The sequence below is a fragment of the Salmo salar genome, chromosome ssa07 (assembly GCF_905237065.1).
Source record: "Salmo salar chromosome ssa07, Ssal_v3.1, whole genome shotgun sequence".
Taxonomy (NCBI): Eukaryota; Metazoa; Chordata; class Actinopteri; order Salmoniformes; family Salmonidae; genus Salmo; species Salmo salar.
In genome coordinates this window covers 3,223,998-3,243,766 of record NC_059448.1, presented here as the reverse complement: position 1 = coordinate 3,243,766, position 19,769 = coordinate 3,223,998, and the positions used below count along the sequence as shown (strand labels likewise).

The window sequence follows — 19,769 nt, the reverse complement described above, 5'->3', positions numbered from 1 at the left end:
TCCCCAGATCTTCAAAAAGTTCTACTGCTGCACCATCAAGAGCGTCCTGACTGGTTGTATCACCGCCTGGTATGGCAACTGCTCGGCCTCCGACCGTAAGGCGCTACAGAGGGTAGTGTGAACGGCCCAGTACATCATTGGGGCCAAGCTTCCTGCCATCCAGGACCTCGATACCAGGCGGTGTTAGAAGAAGGCCCTAAAAATTGTCAAAGACCCCAGCCACCCTAGTCGTAGACTGTTCTCTCTGCTACCGCACGTCAAGCGGTACCGGAGTGCCAAGTCTAGGTCCAAAAGGCTCCTTAACACCTACCCCCAAGCCATAAGACTGCTGAACAATTAATAAAATGTTTCTTAACTCGATTTCTTGAACTGCATTGTTGGTTAAGGGCTTGTAAGTAAGCATTTCACGGTAAGGTCTACACCTGTTGTATTTGGCGCATGTAACAAATAAAATTTGATTCGACTTGTTAAGCAGATGTTTACTCCTGAACTTATATAGGCTTGCCATAACAAATGGGGTTGAATACTTATTTACTCAATAAATTTAAGCTTTTCATTTTTAATTCATTTACAAAAAATTATCTACAAACATAATTCCACTTTGACATTATCGGGTATTGTGTGTGTGTATTCCAGTGACACAAAATCTCAATTTAATCTATTTTAAATTCAGTGTCAATGTAGTGTGTGAGTGAGTATACAGAGCCTTCGGAAAGTATTCAGACACCATGACTTTTTCTACATTTTGTTACGTTACAGCCTTGTTTTAAAATGAATTAAATCAATTTAAAAAATCCTCAGCAATCTACACACAATAGCCCATAATGACATCACAATACCCCATAATGACATCACAATACCCCATAATGACATCACAATAACCCATAATGACATCACTATACCCCATAATGACATCACAATACCCCATAATGACATCACAATAGCCCATAATGACATCACAATACCCCATAATGACAAAGTTGAAAAGTTTTTTAAAAATGTTTAATAATTTATTAAATTTAAAGAACAGAAATACCTTATTTACATAAGTATTCAGACCCTTTGCTATGAGACTCTGAATTGAGCTCAGGTGCATCCTGTTTCCATTGATCATCCTTGAGATGTTTCTACAACTTGATTGGCGTTCACCTGTGGTAAATTCAATTGATTGGACATGATTTGGAAAAGCACACACCTGTCTATATAAGGTCCCACAGTTGACAGTACATGTCAGAGCAAAAACCAAGCCATGAGGTGGAAGGAATTGTCCGCAGAGCGCCAAGACAGGATTGTGTTGAGGCACAGATCTGGGGAAGGTGACCAAAACATTTCTGCAGCATTGAAGGTTCAAGAACACAGTGGCCTCCATCATTCTTAAATGGAAGAAATTTGGAACCACCAAGACTCTTCCTAGAGCTGGCCGCCAGGCCAAACTGAGCAATTGGGGGAGAAGGGCCTTGGTCCGGGAGGTGACCAAGAACCCGATGGTCACTCTGACAGAGCTCCAGAGTTCCTCTGTGGAGATGGGAGAACCTTCCAGAAGGACAACCATCTCTGCAGCACTCCACCAATCAGGCCTTTATGGTAGAGAGGCCAGACGGAAGCCACTCCTCAGTAAAAGGCACATGACAGTCAGCTTGGAGTTTGCCAAAAGGCACCTAAAGACTCTCAGACCATGAGAAACAAGATTGTCTGGTCTGATGAAACTCAGATTGAACTCTTTTGCCTGAATGCCAAGCGTCACATCTGGAGGAGACCTGGCACCATCCCTTCGGTGAAGCATGGTGGTGGCAGCATCATGCTGTGGGGATGTTTTTCAGCGGCAGGGACTGGGAGACTAGTCAGGATCGAGGGAAAGATGAACGGAGCGGTGAGAGAGAGAGATCTGAAAATAACTGCAGCGACGCTCCCCATCCAACCTGACAGAGCTTGAGAGGATCTGCAGAGAAGAATGTGAGAAACTCCCCAAATGCAGGTGTGCCAAGCTTGTAGCGTCAATTTAATCATTTTTAGAATAAGGCTTGTAACGTAACAAAATGTGGACAAAGTCAAGGGGTCTGAACACTTTCCGAAGGCACTGTATGTTAAATGCATCAGAAAATGTATTTAATGCATTTCAAAGTAATGTATTTTAGAATAGATTTTATAATGTATTTATCGATACATTTGGTAAATATATATTTACAAATGTTTTATGAAATGAATTCCAACATGCATTTAAATGTATTTGTAACAAATATAAGAAATTGGCAATCATATTGTAACGAAAGGGTGACTTTATTAACAATTAAGCTTTTTATGTATGCTATTGCCTTGACTGTTGACCTGGCTGTGTCAAAACTACACTCACATTTTATAGCTATGCAGGAATCCCTTGCTGATTTTAAAACTTGTGATTAATACGGGAAGAACGAAATACATGTTGTTTTCAAACTCTCGTAAGAATGTTTCAGATGAACTACTACGTGTTCCAATCAAACGTGCTCCCGCATATCAATACTTAGTCATTGGGATTGATCTGGATTTGCCGTTTAAAAAATAAATTAAAAAACATGTAGATGAGCTGGTTAAGAAGCTAAGATTTTAAAGTTGTCATTTTTTTTTCTACAGAAAACAGACGGTGTCGTTCTCTAAGCAGTAGGAAGCAGATGATTCAGTCAATATTTTTATCTGCTCTTGATTATGGTGATGTCACGTCCTGTGACCCTTGTAAGAGGTCATTTGTCATAGTAGAGTAGTCAGGGCATGACAGGTGGTGGTTTTGGGTTTTCTGTTTATATGTGGTTTTTTTTTTTCTAGATTTCTATTTCTATGTTTTTGGCCGGGTATGGTTTCCAATCAGAGGCAGGTGTCTATCGTTGTCTCTGATTAGGAACCATACTTAGGCAGCCTGTTTTTTCCTTTGGGTTTTTGTGGGTAGTTGTTTCCTGTTTTGTTCCTTGTTTTTTGTTGTTTTGATTTAGTGTTTTGATTTAAAAAGTTTTAAAAACTTTACACGCTGCGCTTTGGTCTACTCATTTCGACGCCTGCGACAGTTGATGTTGTTTATCAAAGTGCAGCTGCTACTACTCTTAAACCTTTGGACGCCATCTCCCATAGTGCCGTTCGTTTTGTTACAGGCGACAGTTTTAATACTCGTCTCCCTTTCTGTTTACAAGGCCCTACTCCATACACCTCTGTCATAAACCTCTGTCTACTCAAACTTTGCTGTTGAAGTCTAGACACCTGATTTGCCGTAGTACCCGTTCACAGGATTGGTTAACTCTTGAGGTTCCTAGGGTCTCCACCGTGTATAAATAAATAGATAAATCTGCTTTTAGTTTTAATTACAAATACATTTCATCTTGATGCTCTGGTGCCGTTCGGACAATTTTAGAGTATTGATTGACAACTTATTTGTGGAGGAATATAACAGTTTTTCTAGGCGATGTTTTATTTCTCATGACTGTGTTTTTTTGTATTTTAGTGTGTGATTATGTTTAGGTATTTATATTGTTTTATGCATACTTATATTTATATATTTATACCTAGGTCTCAATGCGTCTTCCCTTTTACGATAAATAAAATGTTATTAAAACTTAGTTTGCTTCTTGGTATCACATGCACTTACAGTTGAAGTTTACATACACCTTAACCAAATACATTTCAAATCAGTTTTTCACAATTCCTGACATTTAATCCTAGTAAATATTCCCTGTCTTAGCTCAGTTAGGATGATCGCCTTATTTTAAGAATGTGAAATGTCAGAATAATAGTAGAGAGAATGATTTATTTCAGCTTTTATTTCTTTCATCATATTCCCAGTGGGTCAGAAGTTTACATACAGTCAATTAGTATTCGGTAGCATTGCCTTTAAATTGTTTAACTTGGGTCAAACGTTTCGGGTAGCGTTCCACAAGCTTCCCACAATAAGTTGGGTGAATTTTGTCCCATTCCTCCTGACAGAGCTGGTGTAACTGAGTCAGGTTTGTAGGCCTCCTTGCTCACACACACTTTTTCAGTTCTGCACACACATTTTCTATAGGATTGAGGTCAGGGCTTTGTGATGGCCACTCCAATACCTTGACTTTGTTGTCCTTAAGCCATTTTGCCACAACTTTAGAAGTATGCTTGGGGTCATTGTCCATTTGGAAGACCCATTTGCGACCAAGATTTAACTTCCTGACTGATGTCTTGAGATGTTGCTTCAATATATCCACGTAATTTTCCAAAATGTGTTTACAATACCGCTTTGGTGAAAATAGACCAAATTATTAGTCTGAGGCACATGGGCTACTAACAGCTTACTATTGCTTTTTATTTTAGCCTACTTGGTAAATACTTTTATATCTTCTTCTTGAACTGCACTGTTGGTCCATTTTGTTGCTCCCAGCCTATAGACAGAAACTAAAAACAGGAAGCTCCCGCCCTCAGGTCTGTTCAACGCTGGTTCGACCAATCGGATTCCACACTTCAAGATTTCTTCGATCACGTGGACTGGAAAATGTTCCGCATTGCGGCGAACAACAACATTGATGAATACGCTGATTCGGTGTGCGAGTTTATTAGCAAGTGCATCGGTGATGTCGTACCCACAGCGTCTAATAAAACCAAACCAGAAACCGTGGATTGATGGCAGCATTTGCGCAAAACTGAATGCGCGAACCACTGCTTTTAATCAGGGCAAGGTGACCGAATACAAACAGTGTAGCTATTCCCTCAAACAAGCTGAGCGTCAGTATAGAGACAAAGTAGAGTCGCAATTCAACGGCTCAGACACGAGAGGTATGTGGCAGGGTCTACAGTCAATCACGGACTACAAAAGGAAAACCAGCCCCGTCGTGGACCAGGATGTCTTGCTCCCAGGCAGACTAAACAACTTCTTTGCTCGCTTTGAGGACAATACAGTGCCACCGACACGGCCCACTACCAAAACCTGCGGGCTCTCCTTCACTGCAGCCGACGTGAGCAAAACATTTAAACGTGTTAACCCTCGCAAGGCTGTAGGCCCAGATGGCATCCCTAGCCGCGTTCTCAGAGCATGCGTAGACCAGCTGGCTGGTGTGTTTACTGACATATTCAATCAATCCTTATCCCAGTCTGCTGTTCCCACATGCTTCAAGATGGCCACCATTGTTCCTGTACCCAAGAAAGCTAAGGTAACTGAGCTAAATGACTATTGCCCCGTAGCACTCACTTCCGTCATCAGGAAGTGCTTTGAGAGACTAGTCAAGGATCATATCACCTCCACCCTACCTGACACCCTAGACCCACTTCAATTTGCTTACCGCCACAATAGGTCCACAGACGACGCAATCGCAATCACATTGCACACTGCCCTATCCCATCTGGACAAGAGGAATATCTATGTAAGAATGCTGTTCATCGATTACAGCTCAGCGTTTAACACCATAGTACCCTCCAAACTCATCATCAAGCTGGAGGCCCTGGGTCTCAACCACGCCCTGTGCAATTGGGTCCTGGACTTCCTGACGGGCCGCCCCCAGGTGGTGAGGGTAGGAAACAACACCTCCACTTTGCTGATCCTCAACACTGGGTCCCCACAAGGGTGCGATCTCAGCCCTCTACTGTACTCCCTGTTCACCCACGACTGCGTGGCCATGCACGCCTCCAACTCAATCATCAAGTTTGCAGACGACACAACAGTAATAGGCTTGATTACCAACAACGACGAGATGGCCTACAGGGAGGAGGTGAGGGCCCTCGGAGTGTGGTGTCAGGAAAATAACCTCTCACTCAACGTCAACAAAACAAAGGAGATGATCGTGGACTTCAGGAAACAGCAGAGGGTGCACCCCCCTATCCACATCAACGGGACAGTAGTGGAGAGGGTGGAGAGTTTTAAGTTCCTCGGCGTACACATTACGGACAAACTGAAATGGTCCACCCACACAGACAGTGTGGTGAAGAAGGCACAGCAGCGCCTCTTCAACCTCAGGAGGCTGAAGAAATTTGGCTTGTCACCAAAAACACTCACAAAACTTTACAGATGCACAATCGAGAGCATCCTGTTGGGCTGTATCACCGCCTGGTACGGCAACTGCACCGCCCTCAACCGCAGGGCTCTCCAGAGGGTAGTGAGGTCTGCACAACGCATCACCGGGGGCAAACTACCTGCCCTCCAGGACACCTAAAGCACCCGATGTCACAGGAAGGACAAAAAGATAATCAAGGACAACAACCACCCGAGCCACTGTCTGTTCACCCCGCTATCATCCAGAAGGCGAGGTCAGTACAGGTGCATCAAAGCTGGGACCGAGAGACTGAAAAAACAGCTTCTATCTCAAGGCCATCAGACTGTTAAACAGTCATCACTAACACAGAGAGGCTGCTGCCTACATATAGACATACTGACAGCACGGTCGGAACTAGAAACACAAGCATTTCGCTACACTCGCATTAACATCTGCTAACCATGTGTATGTGACCAAATACAATTGGATTTGATTTGTAAGTGGTTAAGGACTTGTAAGTGAGCATTTCACAGTAAGGTCTACACTTGTTGTATTCAGATTATACCCTGATGAAGCTTGCCTGTTGAAACGTTGGACATTTTTGCATCTTCAGCTCTCCTTCATGTTCAAGTTTTCTACTCCGCTAGCCAGCACCTCGCCTAAATAGGTGTGTGTTTCTTTTTCCTCTAGAGTATTCGGCGCACGTGACAAATAAAGTTTGATTTGATTGAAACGTTTTTTTTTAAATTTTAAAAAATAAAAACATTGTATGGGAAGTACCACCAACAGAGTCTGAAAAGTCTGAATGAATGGAACGGTATCAAACACATCGTTTCCACGTTTGATACCATATCGTCCAATCCATTCTTGCAATATGAGTGACATAGATTTCCTTCCAATTTGTTTTTATTAACTGTGTTAAAAAGCAGCTTTTCTGTGTTTTGAATGGTGTGGGCTTATACCGGTCATAAGGCCGTCAATGTAAATAAGAATTTGTTCTTAACTGATTTCCCTTGTTAAATAATGGTAAAAAAATATTCATCATAATAATTAAAATATTTATGCAAGTAGATCACTGATTGGCCAGTTCAGCCTTCTATAGACTGCTGACATCATACTCTATGAGGAAATTGCAAGCATTTTTTTAAACGGTCTGTTTGAGATGGGATTTTCAAAGTGTTTTTTCTATGAGTATAGGATAACTCAACAACATTATTTGGGTAGGAGTTAACAGAATATTAACTTTTTAAAAGTGAGATTTTCACTTGGCAGTTACTTGTTAGGGCTAGGGTCCTTTTTTCAGAATTTCCGCTTGACTGAGGTGCCCAAAATAAACTGCCTGTTACTCAGTCCCAGAAACCAGGATATGCATATAATTGGTACCACTGGATCAAAAACACTTTGAAGTTTGTAGAAATTTTAAAATAATGTATGAGACTATAACACAATGTTTGAGATCCCATGCTCTTACAATGGAAAGCGATGGGTCCTATGCAATTCCAGCTCCCAGATTGCAATTCCTATGGCTTCCACTAGATGTCAACAGTCTTTGTTCAAGGTTTTGGGCTTATTTCTTCCAAAAGAAATGTTGAATGTTGAGTTTTGGTACAGGGAGTCAGAGTTGGAAATCAGTCTGTTGGCGCGCGACGAAGAGGACGCGCACTTGCTAATTTAACTTTCCTATTGAACATACTTATTTCCGTATGAAATATTATAGTTTAATTACATTTTAAGGTACCTGAGGATTAAATAGAAACATAGTTTGACTTGTTTTAACAAAGTTTAGCGGTAGCTTTTTGGATTCCTTTGTCTGCATGTTGAACTCAAATTGATGGCGCCAACTAAACTGACTTTTTGGGATATAAAGAAGGATTTTATCTAACAAAACGACCACGCATGTTGTAGCTGGGACCCTTTGGATTGCAAATCAGAGGAAGATTTTCAAAAAGTAAGTGATTTATTTAATCGCTATTTGTGATTTTATGAAGCCTGTGCTGGTTGAAAAATATGTTGATCTGGGGCGCCGTCCTCAAACAATCGCATGGTATGCTTTCGCTGTAAAGCCTACTGTAAATCGGACAGTGCAGTTAGATTAACAAGAATTTAAGCTTTTAACCGATAAAAGACACTTGTATGTACACAGATGTTTAATATCCATAATTTTTACGATTATTTATTTGAATTGTGCGCCCTCCAATTTCACCGGAAATTGACGACAGGTGTCCTGCTGACACGACACCTAGCCCTAAGAAGTTTTAACATCTGTTTTAGAGTGTATCAGCTTTCTAATGTGTAACGTGTTTTAGAGTGTATCAGCTTTCTAATGTTTAACATGTGTTTTAGAGTGTATCAGCTTTCTAATGTTTAACATGTGTTTTAGCGTGTATCAGCTTTCTAATGTGATCAAAAAATACTGAATGAATAACATTTTGATCTGAACGGGACAACTTGGTGAAGTAAAAAAATCTGAACGGGACAACTTGGTCAAATAAAGGACAACTTGGTGAAGTAAAGTCAAAACAATGACAAATTATTATTCCAAACAGACTTCCAGAATAAGGACAAGCAACCCAACCCTCTACCCACCCACCCACCCAACCAATCAGTTAACCAACCCTCTACCCACCCACCCACCCAACCAATCAGTTAACCAACCCTCTACCCACCCACCCACCCAACCAATCAGTTAACCAACCCTCTACCCACCCACCCACCCAACCAATCAGTTAACCAACCCTCTACCCACCCACCCAACCAATCAGTTAACCAACCCTCTAACACCCACCCACCCACCCAACCAATCAGTTAACCAACCCTCCCACCCACCCACCCAACCAATCAGTTAACCAACCCTCTACCCACCCACCCACCCAACCAATCAGTTAACCAACCCTCCACCCACCCACCCAACCAATCAGTTAAACAACCCTCTACCCACCCACCCACCCACCCACCCAACCAATCAGTTAAACAACCCTCTCCACCCACCCACCCACCCAACCAATCAGTTAACCAACCCTCTACCCACCCACCCACCCAACCAATCAGTTAACCAACCCTCTACCCACCCACCCACCCAACCAATCAGTTAACCAACCCTCTACCCACCCACCCACCCAACCAATCAGTTAACCAACCCTCTACCCACCCACCCACCCAACCAATCAGTTAACCAACCCTCTCCCACCCACCCACCCAACCAATCAGTTAACCAACCCTCTACCCACCCACCCACCCAACCAATCAGTTAACCAACCCTCTACCCACCCACCCAACCAACCAATCAGTTAACCAACCCTCTACCCACCCACCCAGCCAATCAGTTAACCAACCCTCTACCCACCCACCCAACCAATCAGTTAACCAACCCTCTACCCACCCACCCAACCAATCAGTTAACCAACCCTCTACCCACCCACCCAACCAATCAGTTAAACAACCCTCTACCCACCCACCCAACCAATCAGTTAAACAACCCTCTACCCACCCACCCAACCAATCAGTTAAACAACCCTCTACACCCACCCACCCACCCACCCAACCAATCAGTTAACCAACCCTCTACCCACCCACCCACCCAACCAATCAGTTAACCAACCCTCCACCCACCCACCCAACCAATCAGTTAACCAACCCTCTACCCACCCACCCAACCAATCAGTTAAACAACCCTCTACCCACCCACCCACCCACCCAACCAATCAGTTAACCAACCCTCTACCCACCCACCCACCCAACCAATCAGTTAACCAACCCTCTACCCACCCACCCACCCAACCAATCAGTTAACCAACCCTCTACCCACCCACCCACCCAACCAATCAGTTAACCAACCCTCTACCCACCCACCCACCCAACCAATCAGTTAACCAACCCTCTACCCACCCACCCACCCAACCAATCAGTTAACCAACCCTCTACCCACCCACCCAACCAATCAGTTAAACAACCCTCTACCCACCCACCCACCCACCCAACCAATCAGTTAACCAACCCTCTACCCACCTACCCACCCAACCAATCAGTTAACCAACCCTCTACCCACCCACCCAACCAATCAGTTAACCAACCCTCTACCCACCCACCCAACCAATCAGTTAACCAACCCTCTACCCACCCACCCAACCAATCAGTTAACCAACCCTCTACCCACCCACCCAACCAATCAGTTAACCAACCCTCTACCCACCCACCCACCCAACCAATCAGTTAACCAACCCTCCACCCACCCACCCAACCAATCAGTTAACCAACCCTCTACCCACCCACCCACCCACCCAACCAATCAGTTAACCAACCCTCTACCCGCCCACCCAACCAACCAATCAGTTAACCAACCCTCTACCCACCCACCCAGCCAATCAGTTAACCAACCCTCTACCCACCCACCCAACCAATCAGTTAAACAACCCTCTACCCACCCACCCACCCACCCAACCAATCAGTTAACCAACCCTCTACCCACCCACCCAACCAATCAGTTAACCAACCCTCTACCCACACACCCAACCAATCAGTTAACCAACCCTCTACCCACCCACCCAACCAATCAGTTAACCAACCCTCTACCCACCCACCCAACCAATCAGTTAACCAACCCTCTACCCACCCACCCACCCACCCAACCAATCAGTTAACCAACCCTCTACCCACCCACCCAACCAATCAGTTAACCAACCCTCTACCCACCCACCCAGCCAATCAGTTAACCAACCCTCTACCCACCCACCCAACCAATCAGTTAACCAACCCTCTACCCGCCCACCCAACCAACCAATCAGTTAACCAACCCTCTACCCACCCACCCACCCACCCAACCAATCAGTTAACCAACCCTCTACCCACCCACCCACCCACCCAACCAATCAGTTAACCAACCCTCTACCCACCCACCCACCCACCCAACCAATCAGTTAACCAACCCTCTACCCACCCACCCAACCAATCAGTTAACCAACCCTCTACCCACCCACCCACCCACCCAACCAATCAGTTAACCAACCCTCTACCCACCCACCCACCCAACCAATCAGTTAACCAACCCTCTACCCACCCACCCACCCACCCAACCAATCAGTTAACCAACCCTCTACCCACCCACCCACCCAACCAATCAGTTAACCAACCCTCTACCCACCCACCCAGCCAATCAGTTAACCAACCCTCTACCCACCCACCCACCCAACCAATCAGTTAACCAACCCTCTACCCGCCCACCCAACCAACCAATCAGTTAACCAACCCTCTACCCACCCACCCAGCCAATCAGTTAACCAACCCTCTACCCACCCACCCAACCAACAATCAGTTAACCAACCCTCTACCCACCCACCCAACCAATCAGTTAACCAACCCTCTACCCACCCAACCAACCAATCAGTTAACCAACCCTCTACCCACCCACCCACCCACCCAACCAATCAGTTAACCAACCCACCCAACTAATAAATTAACCAGCCCATTAACCAACCAGCCAATTAACCCAACCAATCAATTAATCAACCAACCAACCAAACATTTAACCAACCCATCAACCAACCAGCCAATTAACCAACCAACCCACCAAACATTTAACCAACCCATCAACCAACCAAACATTTAACCAACCCATCAACCAACCAGCCAATTAACCAACCAACCCAACAAACATTTAACCAACCCATCAACCAACCAAACATTTAACCAACCCATCAACCAATCAATCTTTACTGTCGGCAGAAAAGAGAATAAATCTGGAATTGTTCCGGAATTCCAGACTTCCCGGAACCCGGTTGGATCACAGCTCATCTCCCCCCCTCACGGCCAGACGGAGGTTGCTCCAGAATTCTGCCCTCCTCTCGTCCTCCTGCGGCCACTCCAGGTAGGTACGAGAGCTCATCAACTTGCGGAGCTTGCAGAAGCGTTTGGGAACGTTGTCCTTGGGATGTTCACACACAAACACACACCATGTTGACACACACACACACAGAGACGCACAGAGATACACACATTTGATCATCCTTGAAGATGTGATGAGTTAACACAAGGGATGTCTCCCAAATGACACCCTATTCCCTATATAGTGCACTACTTTTGACCAGAGATCTATGGGTCTCCCTAAGGGCCCTGGTCTAAAGTATTGCTCTATATAGGGAATAGGGTTCCATAGGGCTCTGGTCTAAAGTAGTGCACTATATAGGGAATAGGGAGACCCAAAGGGCTCTGGTCTAAAGTAGTGTACTATATAGGGAATAGGGTGCCATTTGATGTGCGGCCTAGCTCCTCCCTACCTTGGAGATGGGTTCCAGAAGCACCAGGACGGCTGCCCCGGAGTCCCCGTCAAACAGACGGAAGTGGGAAAAGTCCAACTCGTACCTGGAACAACAACATTATTATGTTACAACTATTAACTCCACTCTGAGCTCCACTCTGAACTCCACTCTAAACTCCACTCTAAACTCCACTCTAAACTCCACTCTAAACTCCACTATTAACTCCACTATTAACTCCACTATTAACTCCACTATTAACTCCACTATTAGCTCCACTATTAACTCCACTATTAACTCCACTATTAACTCCACTCTGAGCTCCACTATTAACTCCACTCTGAGCTCCACTATTAACTCCACTATTAACTCCACTATTAACTCCACTATTAACTCCACTATTAACTCCACTCTGAGCTCCACTATTAACTCCACTATTAACTCCACTATTAACTCCACTATTAACTCCACTATTAACTCCACTCTGAGCTCCACTATTAACTCCACTATTAACTCCACTCTTAACTCCACTCTTAACTCCACTCTTAACTCCACTATTAACTCCACTATTAACTCAACTATTAACTCAACTCTGATCTCCACTATTACCTCAACTCTGATCTCCACTATTAACTCCACTCTGAACTCCACTATTAACTCCACTCTGAACTCCACTATTAACTCCACTATTAACTCCACTCTGAGCTCCACTATTAACTCCACTCTGAGCTCCACTATTAACTCCACTCTGAGTTCCACTCTGAGCTCCACTCTGAACTCCACTCTGAACTCCACTCTGAGCTCCACTCTGAGCTCCACTCTGAGCTCCACTCTGAGTTCCACTCTGAGCTCCACTATTAACTCCACTCTGAGCTCAACTCTGAGCTCCACTATTAACTCCACTCTGAGCCCCACTATTAACTCCACTCTGAGCTCCACTATTAACTCCCCTGAGCTCCACTCTGAGCTCCACTCTGAGCTCCACTATTAACAACAGTATTGTTATGTGGGGGCAAACTACCTGCCCTCCAGGACACCTACACCACCCGATGTCACAGGAAGGCCAAAAAGATCATCAAGGACATCAACCACCCGAGCCACTGCCTGTTCACCCCGCTACCATCCAGAAGGCGAGGTCAGTACAGGTGCATCAAAGCTGGGACCGAGAGACTGAAAAACAGCTTCTATCTCAGGGCCATCAGACTGTTAAACAGCCATCACTAACACAGAGAGGCTGCTGCCTACATTGAGACCCAATCACTGGACACTTTAATAAATGAATCACTAGTCACTTTAAATAATGCCACTTTAATAATGATATTTACATATCTTGCATCACTCATCTCATATGTATATACTGTATTTTATACCATATATTGCATATACCGGTCGGCCATCGCTCATCCATATATTTATTAGGTAGTTGTTGGGGAATTGTTAGATTACTTGTTAGATATTACTGCACTGTCGGAACTAGAAGCACAAGCATTTCGCTACACTCACATTAACACCTGCTAACCATGTGACCAATAACATCTGCTAACCATGTGACCAATAACATCTGCTAACCATGTGACCAATAACATCTGCTAACCATGTGACCAATAACATCTGCTAACCATGTGACCAATAACATCTGCTGACCACGTAACCAATCACATCTGCTAACCATGTGACCAATAAAATTTGATTTGTATTGTTAAGTTTTGCCGCAGGGACACTATAAAACAACAGTATTGTTATGTGTTGCAGCAGGGACACTATTAAACAGCAGTATTGTTATGTGTTGCAGCAGGGACACTATTAAACAGCAGTATTGTTATGTGTTGCAGCAGGGACACTATTAAACAGCAGTATTGTTATGTGTTGCAGCAGGGACACTATTAAACAGCAGTATTGTTATGTGTTGCAGCAGGGACACTATTAAACAACAGTATTGTTATGTGTTGCAGCAGGGACACTATTAAACAGCAGTATTGTTATGTGTTGCAGCAGGGACATATTGGAGTGCAACACGTGTGTTGCTACCACGCTACTACAGTAACCAGCAGCCAACTTTCTGTCCAGAAATGATGCAGACAAATGTATCCGTGCTTTTGTCACTTCTAGATTAGACTACTGCAATGCTCTACTTTCCGGCTACCCGGATAAAGTACTAAATAAACATCAGTTAGTGCTAAATACGGCTGCTAGAATCCTGACTAGAACCAATAAATGTGATCATATTACTACAGCGCTAGCCTCCCTACACTGGCTTCCTGTTAAGGCAAGGGCTGATTTCAAGGTTTTACTGCTAACCTACAAAGCATTACATGGGCTTGCTCCTACCTATCTTTCCGATTTGGTCCTGCCGTACATATCTACACGTACGCTACGGTCACAAGATGCAGGCCTCCTAATTGTCCCTAGAATTTCTAAGCAAACAGCTGGAGACAGGGCTTTCACATATAGAGCTCCATTTTTATGGAATGGTCTGCCTACCCATGTGAGAGACGCAGACTCGGTCTCGACCTTTAAGTCTTTATTGAAGACTCATCTCTTCAGTAGGTCCTATGATTGAGTGTAGTCTGGCCCAGGAGTGTGAAGGTGAACGGAAAAGCACTGGAGTAACGAACCGCCCTTGCTGTTTCTGCCTGGCCGGTTCCCCTCTCTCCACTGGGATTCTCTGCCTCTAACCCAATTACAGGGGCTGAGTCACTGGCTTACTGGTGCTCTTCCATGCCGTCCCTAGGAGGGGTGCGTCACTTGAGTGGGTTGAGTCACTGACGTGATCTTCCTGTCTGGGTTGGGGGAGATCTTTGTGGGCTATACTCGGCCATGTCTCAGGTTGGTGGTTTGAAGATATCCCGCTAGTGTTGTGGGGGCTATGCTTTCGCAAAGTGGGTGGGGTTATATCCTTCCTGTTTGGCCCTGTCCGGGGGTATCATCGGATGGGGCCACAGTGTCTCCTGACCCCTCCTGTCTCAGCCTCCAGTATTTATGCTGCAGTAGTTTATGTGTCGGGGGGCTAGGGTCAGTCTGTTATATCTGGAGTATTTCTCCTGTCTTATCCCGTGTCCTGTGTGAATTTAAGTATGCCCAGTACAGCCATTTGATAATAAAAATAGAAAAAAGTGATTCAGTAAAAAAAAAAAAATAAGATAAACGTAGAAATAAGCATGCAGGGAAAATAATAAAATAGTTAACAATAATAATAATAATAAACATTTAAAAATGGTACTAATAGTGATAAATAATAGTAAATATAATAAATATTTAAATGACCTGCAGGGGCAGCGGTGAGTCACAAAGGTAGTTATCCCATCTGTCTGTTAGCTCAACGCTGCCCTCTACTGCTCCACCCCACCTCCAGACCATGAAGTAGACAAACTCACAGGAACACACAAACCTGAAGAAGAAGAAGAAGAAGTAGGATGAGAATTATGGGCTGCAGAGATCATTGATTTTTAGAATCGATAGAGACTAATCAACAACAAAAATCTAAGGCAGGACCCTATTACCTACATAGGGCACTAGTACTTTTGAGCACGCACAGACCTGTTCTGACCGGCCTGCAGTGCTCGGAGCTTCCTGTAGAGTTGGAGGTCCATGGGTCCAAACATGTTGAGAGTGTTGCTCTGGATCAGGAGAACCTCCAGGCTTCGGGAAACAAACACATGTCATTTTCTCGATTGTTGACTCCAACTAAATACCCTTTCATTTATTTATGCAAAACAAGAAGTCTTGAGCTAAGAGCTGAGCTAAGACTTGAGCTAAGAGCTGAGCTAAGACTTGAGCTAAGAGCTGAGCTAAGAGCTGAGCTAAGACTTGAGCTAAGAGCTGAGCTAAGAGCTGAGCTAAGAGCTGAGCTAAGACTTGAGCTAAGGCTTGAGCTAAGGCTTGAGCTAAGGCTTGAGCTAAGGCTTGAGCTAAGACTTGAGCTAAGACTTGAGCTAAGACTTGAGCTAAGACTTGAGCTAAGAGCTGAGCTAAGACTTGAGCTAAGAGCTGAGCTAAGACTTGAGCTAAGAGCTGAGCTAAGAGCTGAGCTAAGACTTGAGCTAAGAGCTGAGCTAAGACTTGAGCTAAGAGCTGAGGTAAGAGCTGAGCTAAGAGTGTAGCTAAGAAAAAATATATATTTAATTTATGTACATATTTCCCAAAAATATATGGGCGGATCGGAAATGACGCAGACAACTACATTGACAGAAGCTACAAACTATATGCAATATTAAAGCTGATCTACCCCCCAATTTCTTTTAAATAATAATAAAAAAAATTAAAAAAGAGTTGGGCATCTCTCTACCTAGGGAACAACCATCCAGGTGGCAAACGCCTCAACTTGTTCCCAGAGAGGTGCAGCTCCCTCAGGACCGGGAGAGCAACACTATGGAAAGCCGTCAGGTCGTTGTGTCCCAGATCCAGGATCTCCAGGGTCAGGGGCAGACAGTGGGTGACCCTCTGCAGCTTAGCCCACGAGATGTTGAGGTGAGTCAGGGTCTGTGGCCAGGAGCAAGTGGGAGGCATGGAGGTGTAGGCGTTCTGACTGATGTCCAGGTGGATTAGTTTGTCCAGACGGGTGACGAGCTGGGTGATTTGAAAATAAAAAAAACAGAAAATATGTGTTATTATTAACAATTCTACAATGGTACTTATTTAGCATTTCTCTTAAAATGGAAAGACTAAAACAGAAGGATGTTTATTTGACCAATAAATTGTAAATTATTATTCGTTATAATTAATGGGCTTTCTTCAGTCCTCTTCTCGAGGTTAAAAACAATATGATGTCGAACATGATAGATAGAAACAGTACAAGTTAATTACAAAGCTGATATAACAGGTGTCGCCTAACTAGAAGTCTTAACCAAATTACATTACCTAGGCTGTTATCCAAAGTAGTTCACTATGTAGGGAATAGGGTGCCATTTGGGATGCAGTCTCAGTACACCCTTGGCTAATGAGAGACAGGGAGTCGTTGTACCCTATTCCCTATATAGTGCCTTACTTTTGACCAAAGCCTTATGGACAGTCAAATAAAAAAATAAAAAAATGTAAAAAGTGCACTGTGGTAGTGCACTGTTATAGGGAATAGGGTGTAACAGTTACACACTTTGCTGATGATGGAAATGGACTTTAAGGCGTTGTCGCTGACGTTAATAACTCTGAGATTCCTCAGGATCCCATGCCCGTGACACAGAGATTCCGTCAAGGTCAGATCAGTCAGCAGGTTACTACTCAAGTCCAGGTACTCCAGTTGGGTCAACAGGTGAGAGGTCAGACACGGCATTACATACACCTGGAGGAGAAGACAGATTTTGTTTCATTGGTTTGGTAAATGATCATGAAGTGATTCGGTAATTTTTCATTTACCATTTACGTCTGTGATTCCCCTTTGACCAATCAGATTGCTTGGCTGGAACTAACCGTTTCAAAGTTATAAATAGTGTACATACTATTCAGTAATAAATATTTAATTATTTGTAAAACAAATTATAAACATGTTTACCTTACAGTTAATGATAGAGATCTGTCTGAGGTATTTCAGTAGAAACCCCAGGTTCAGGAAGGAGGTGAACTTAAAGACTTTCACGACCTGATAATAAAACATAAAAAATATATACATTGAACTAAAATAAAAACGCAAAATGTAAAGTATTGGTCCAATGTTTCATGAGCTGAAATAAAAGATCCCAGAAATGTTCCATTCGCACAAAAAGCTAATTTCTCACAAATTTGTTTATATCCCTGTTAGTGAGCATTTCTCCTTTGCCAAGATAATCCATCCACCTGACAGGTGTGGCATATCAACAAGCTGATTAAACAGCACGATCATCACACAGGTGCACCTTGTGCTGGGGACAATAAAAGGCCACTCTAAAATGTGGAGTTTTGTCACACAACACCGTGCTGACTGCAGGAATGTCCACCGGAGCTGTTGCCAGATAATTGAATGTTCATTTCTCTACCATAAGCCGCCTCCAACGTAATTTAAGAGAATTTGGTAGTACGTCCAACCGGCCTCACAACCGCAGGCTACGTGTAACCACGCCAGCCCACCTCCTTCTTCACCTCCTTCACCTTCTGAGACAATTGCGTGTTATTGATGACAATTTGAATGCCACAGAGATACCGTGACGAGATCCCAAGGCCCATTGTCATGCCATTCATCCGCTGCCATCACCTCATGTTTCAGCATGACGATGCACAGCCCCATGTCGCAAGGATCTGTACACAATTCCTGGAAGCTGAAAATGTCCCAATTCTTCCATGGCCTGCATATTCACCAGCCATGTCACCCATTGAGCATGTTTGGGATGCTCTGGATCGATGTGTACAACAGCATGTTCCAATTTCGTCCAATATCCAGCACATTCGCACAGCCATTGAAGAGGAGTGGGACAACATTCCACAATCAACAGCCTGATCAACTCTACGTGAAGGAGATGTGTCGCGCTGTATGAGGCAAACGGTGGTCACACCAGATACAGACTGGTTTTCTGATCCACACCCCCTACCTTTTTTTTTTTTTGTTAAGTTATCTGTGACCAACAGGTACAATATCTGTATTCCCAGTCATGTGAAATCCATAGATTAGGGCCTAATTAATTAATTTTAATTAACTGATTTTTCTGATATGAACTAAACTTGTTGCATGTTGTTTTATGTAGTTTTGTTCGGTGTAATAATAATGGAATTTATTTATATTTATATTTCAAATACTTATGTACATCTGAGCAACCAATCACCTTAGCCGTTATGACAAGAGATCCCAAACCTCTCGACGAGTGTTGTGTTAAGGTGAATACTGCCACGCTTGTCGTTGGAAATGGAGGACCAAAACGCAGCAGGTTTGCTCATCTTGCTTTTTAATAAATACAAAATGAACACCAAAATAACGAAGAACGAACGATCAACAAAAAAAAACAGTCTGGTAAGGCACAAGGCTAAACACAGAATAATCACCCACCAATAACAAACACACCCTAATATATGGGACTCTCAATCAAAGGCAGATAGACAACACCTGCCTTCAACTGAGAGTCCCAACCCCAATTAACCCAAACATAGAAACAGACATACTAGACAAAATCATAGAATACCTGAAAACCAAACAGTGCCCAAAAACCCCGGGAATACTTCAACCAAATGCCCCTTCAACAAAACACACCACCCCGAACCACATAAAACGAATACCCTCTGCCACGTCCTGACCAAACTACAATACCAATTAACCTTATACTGGTCAGGACGTGACAAATACTACCTCACCTCTATGTTTCTGAAGTAGACTGTGTCCATGTTGACAAGGTGAGTCTGTCTAGCCGGCTTCCAGGCGCCTGCATATGGAGATAGATTTCTATCAGGATTCTGCATATGGAAATAGATTTCTATCAGGATTCTGCATATGGAAATAGATTTCTATCAGGATTCTGCATATGGAAATAGATTTCTATCAGGATTCTGCATATGGAAATAGATTTCTATCAGGATTCTGCATATGGAAATAGATTTCTATCAGGATTCTGCATATGGAGATAGATTTCTATCAGGATTCTGCATATGGAGATAGATTTCTATCAGGATTCTG

General features: G+C 43.7%; 1 protein-coding gene across 2 annotated transcripts in view; it reads right to left on the bottom strand.

The window, feature by feature from the left end:
- Positions 1–15,442: 15,442 nt before the first annotated feature.
- The window catches only part of tlr2 (toll-like receptor 2), a 32,074-nt gene continuing 27,747 nt past the window's right edge, over positions 15,443–19,769 (bottom strand). For both annotated transcript variants that reach the window (XM_045721417.1, XM_045721418.1), the window contains exons 7-12: positions 19,451–19,518; positions 17,688–17,774; positions 17,292–17,477; positions 16,488–16,768; positions 15,740–15,841; positions 15,443–15,590 (exon numbers count right to left, since the gene is read on the bottom strand). In XM_045721417.1, coding sequence (XP_045577373.1) covers positions 15,458–15,590; positions 15,740–15,841; positions 16,488–16,768; positions 17,292–17,477; positions 17,688–17,774; positions 19,451–19,518 — 857 coding nt within the window. In that variant the 3' untranslated portion in view covers positions 15,443–15,457. The remainder of the gene's footprint in view (positions 15,591–15,739; positions 15,842–16,487; positions 16,769–17,291; positions 17,478–17,687; positions 17,775–19,450; positions 19,519–19,769) is intronic.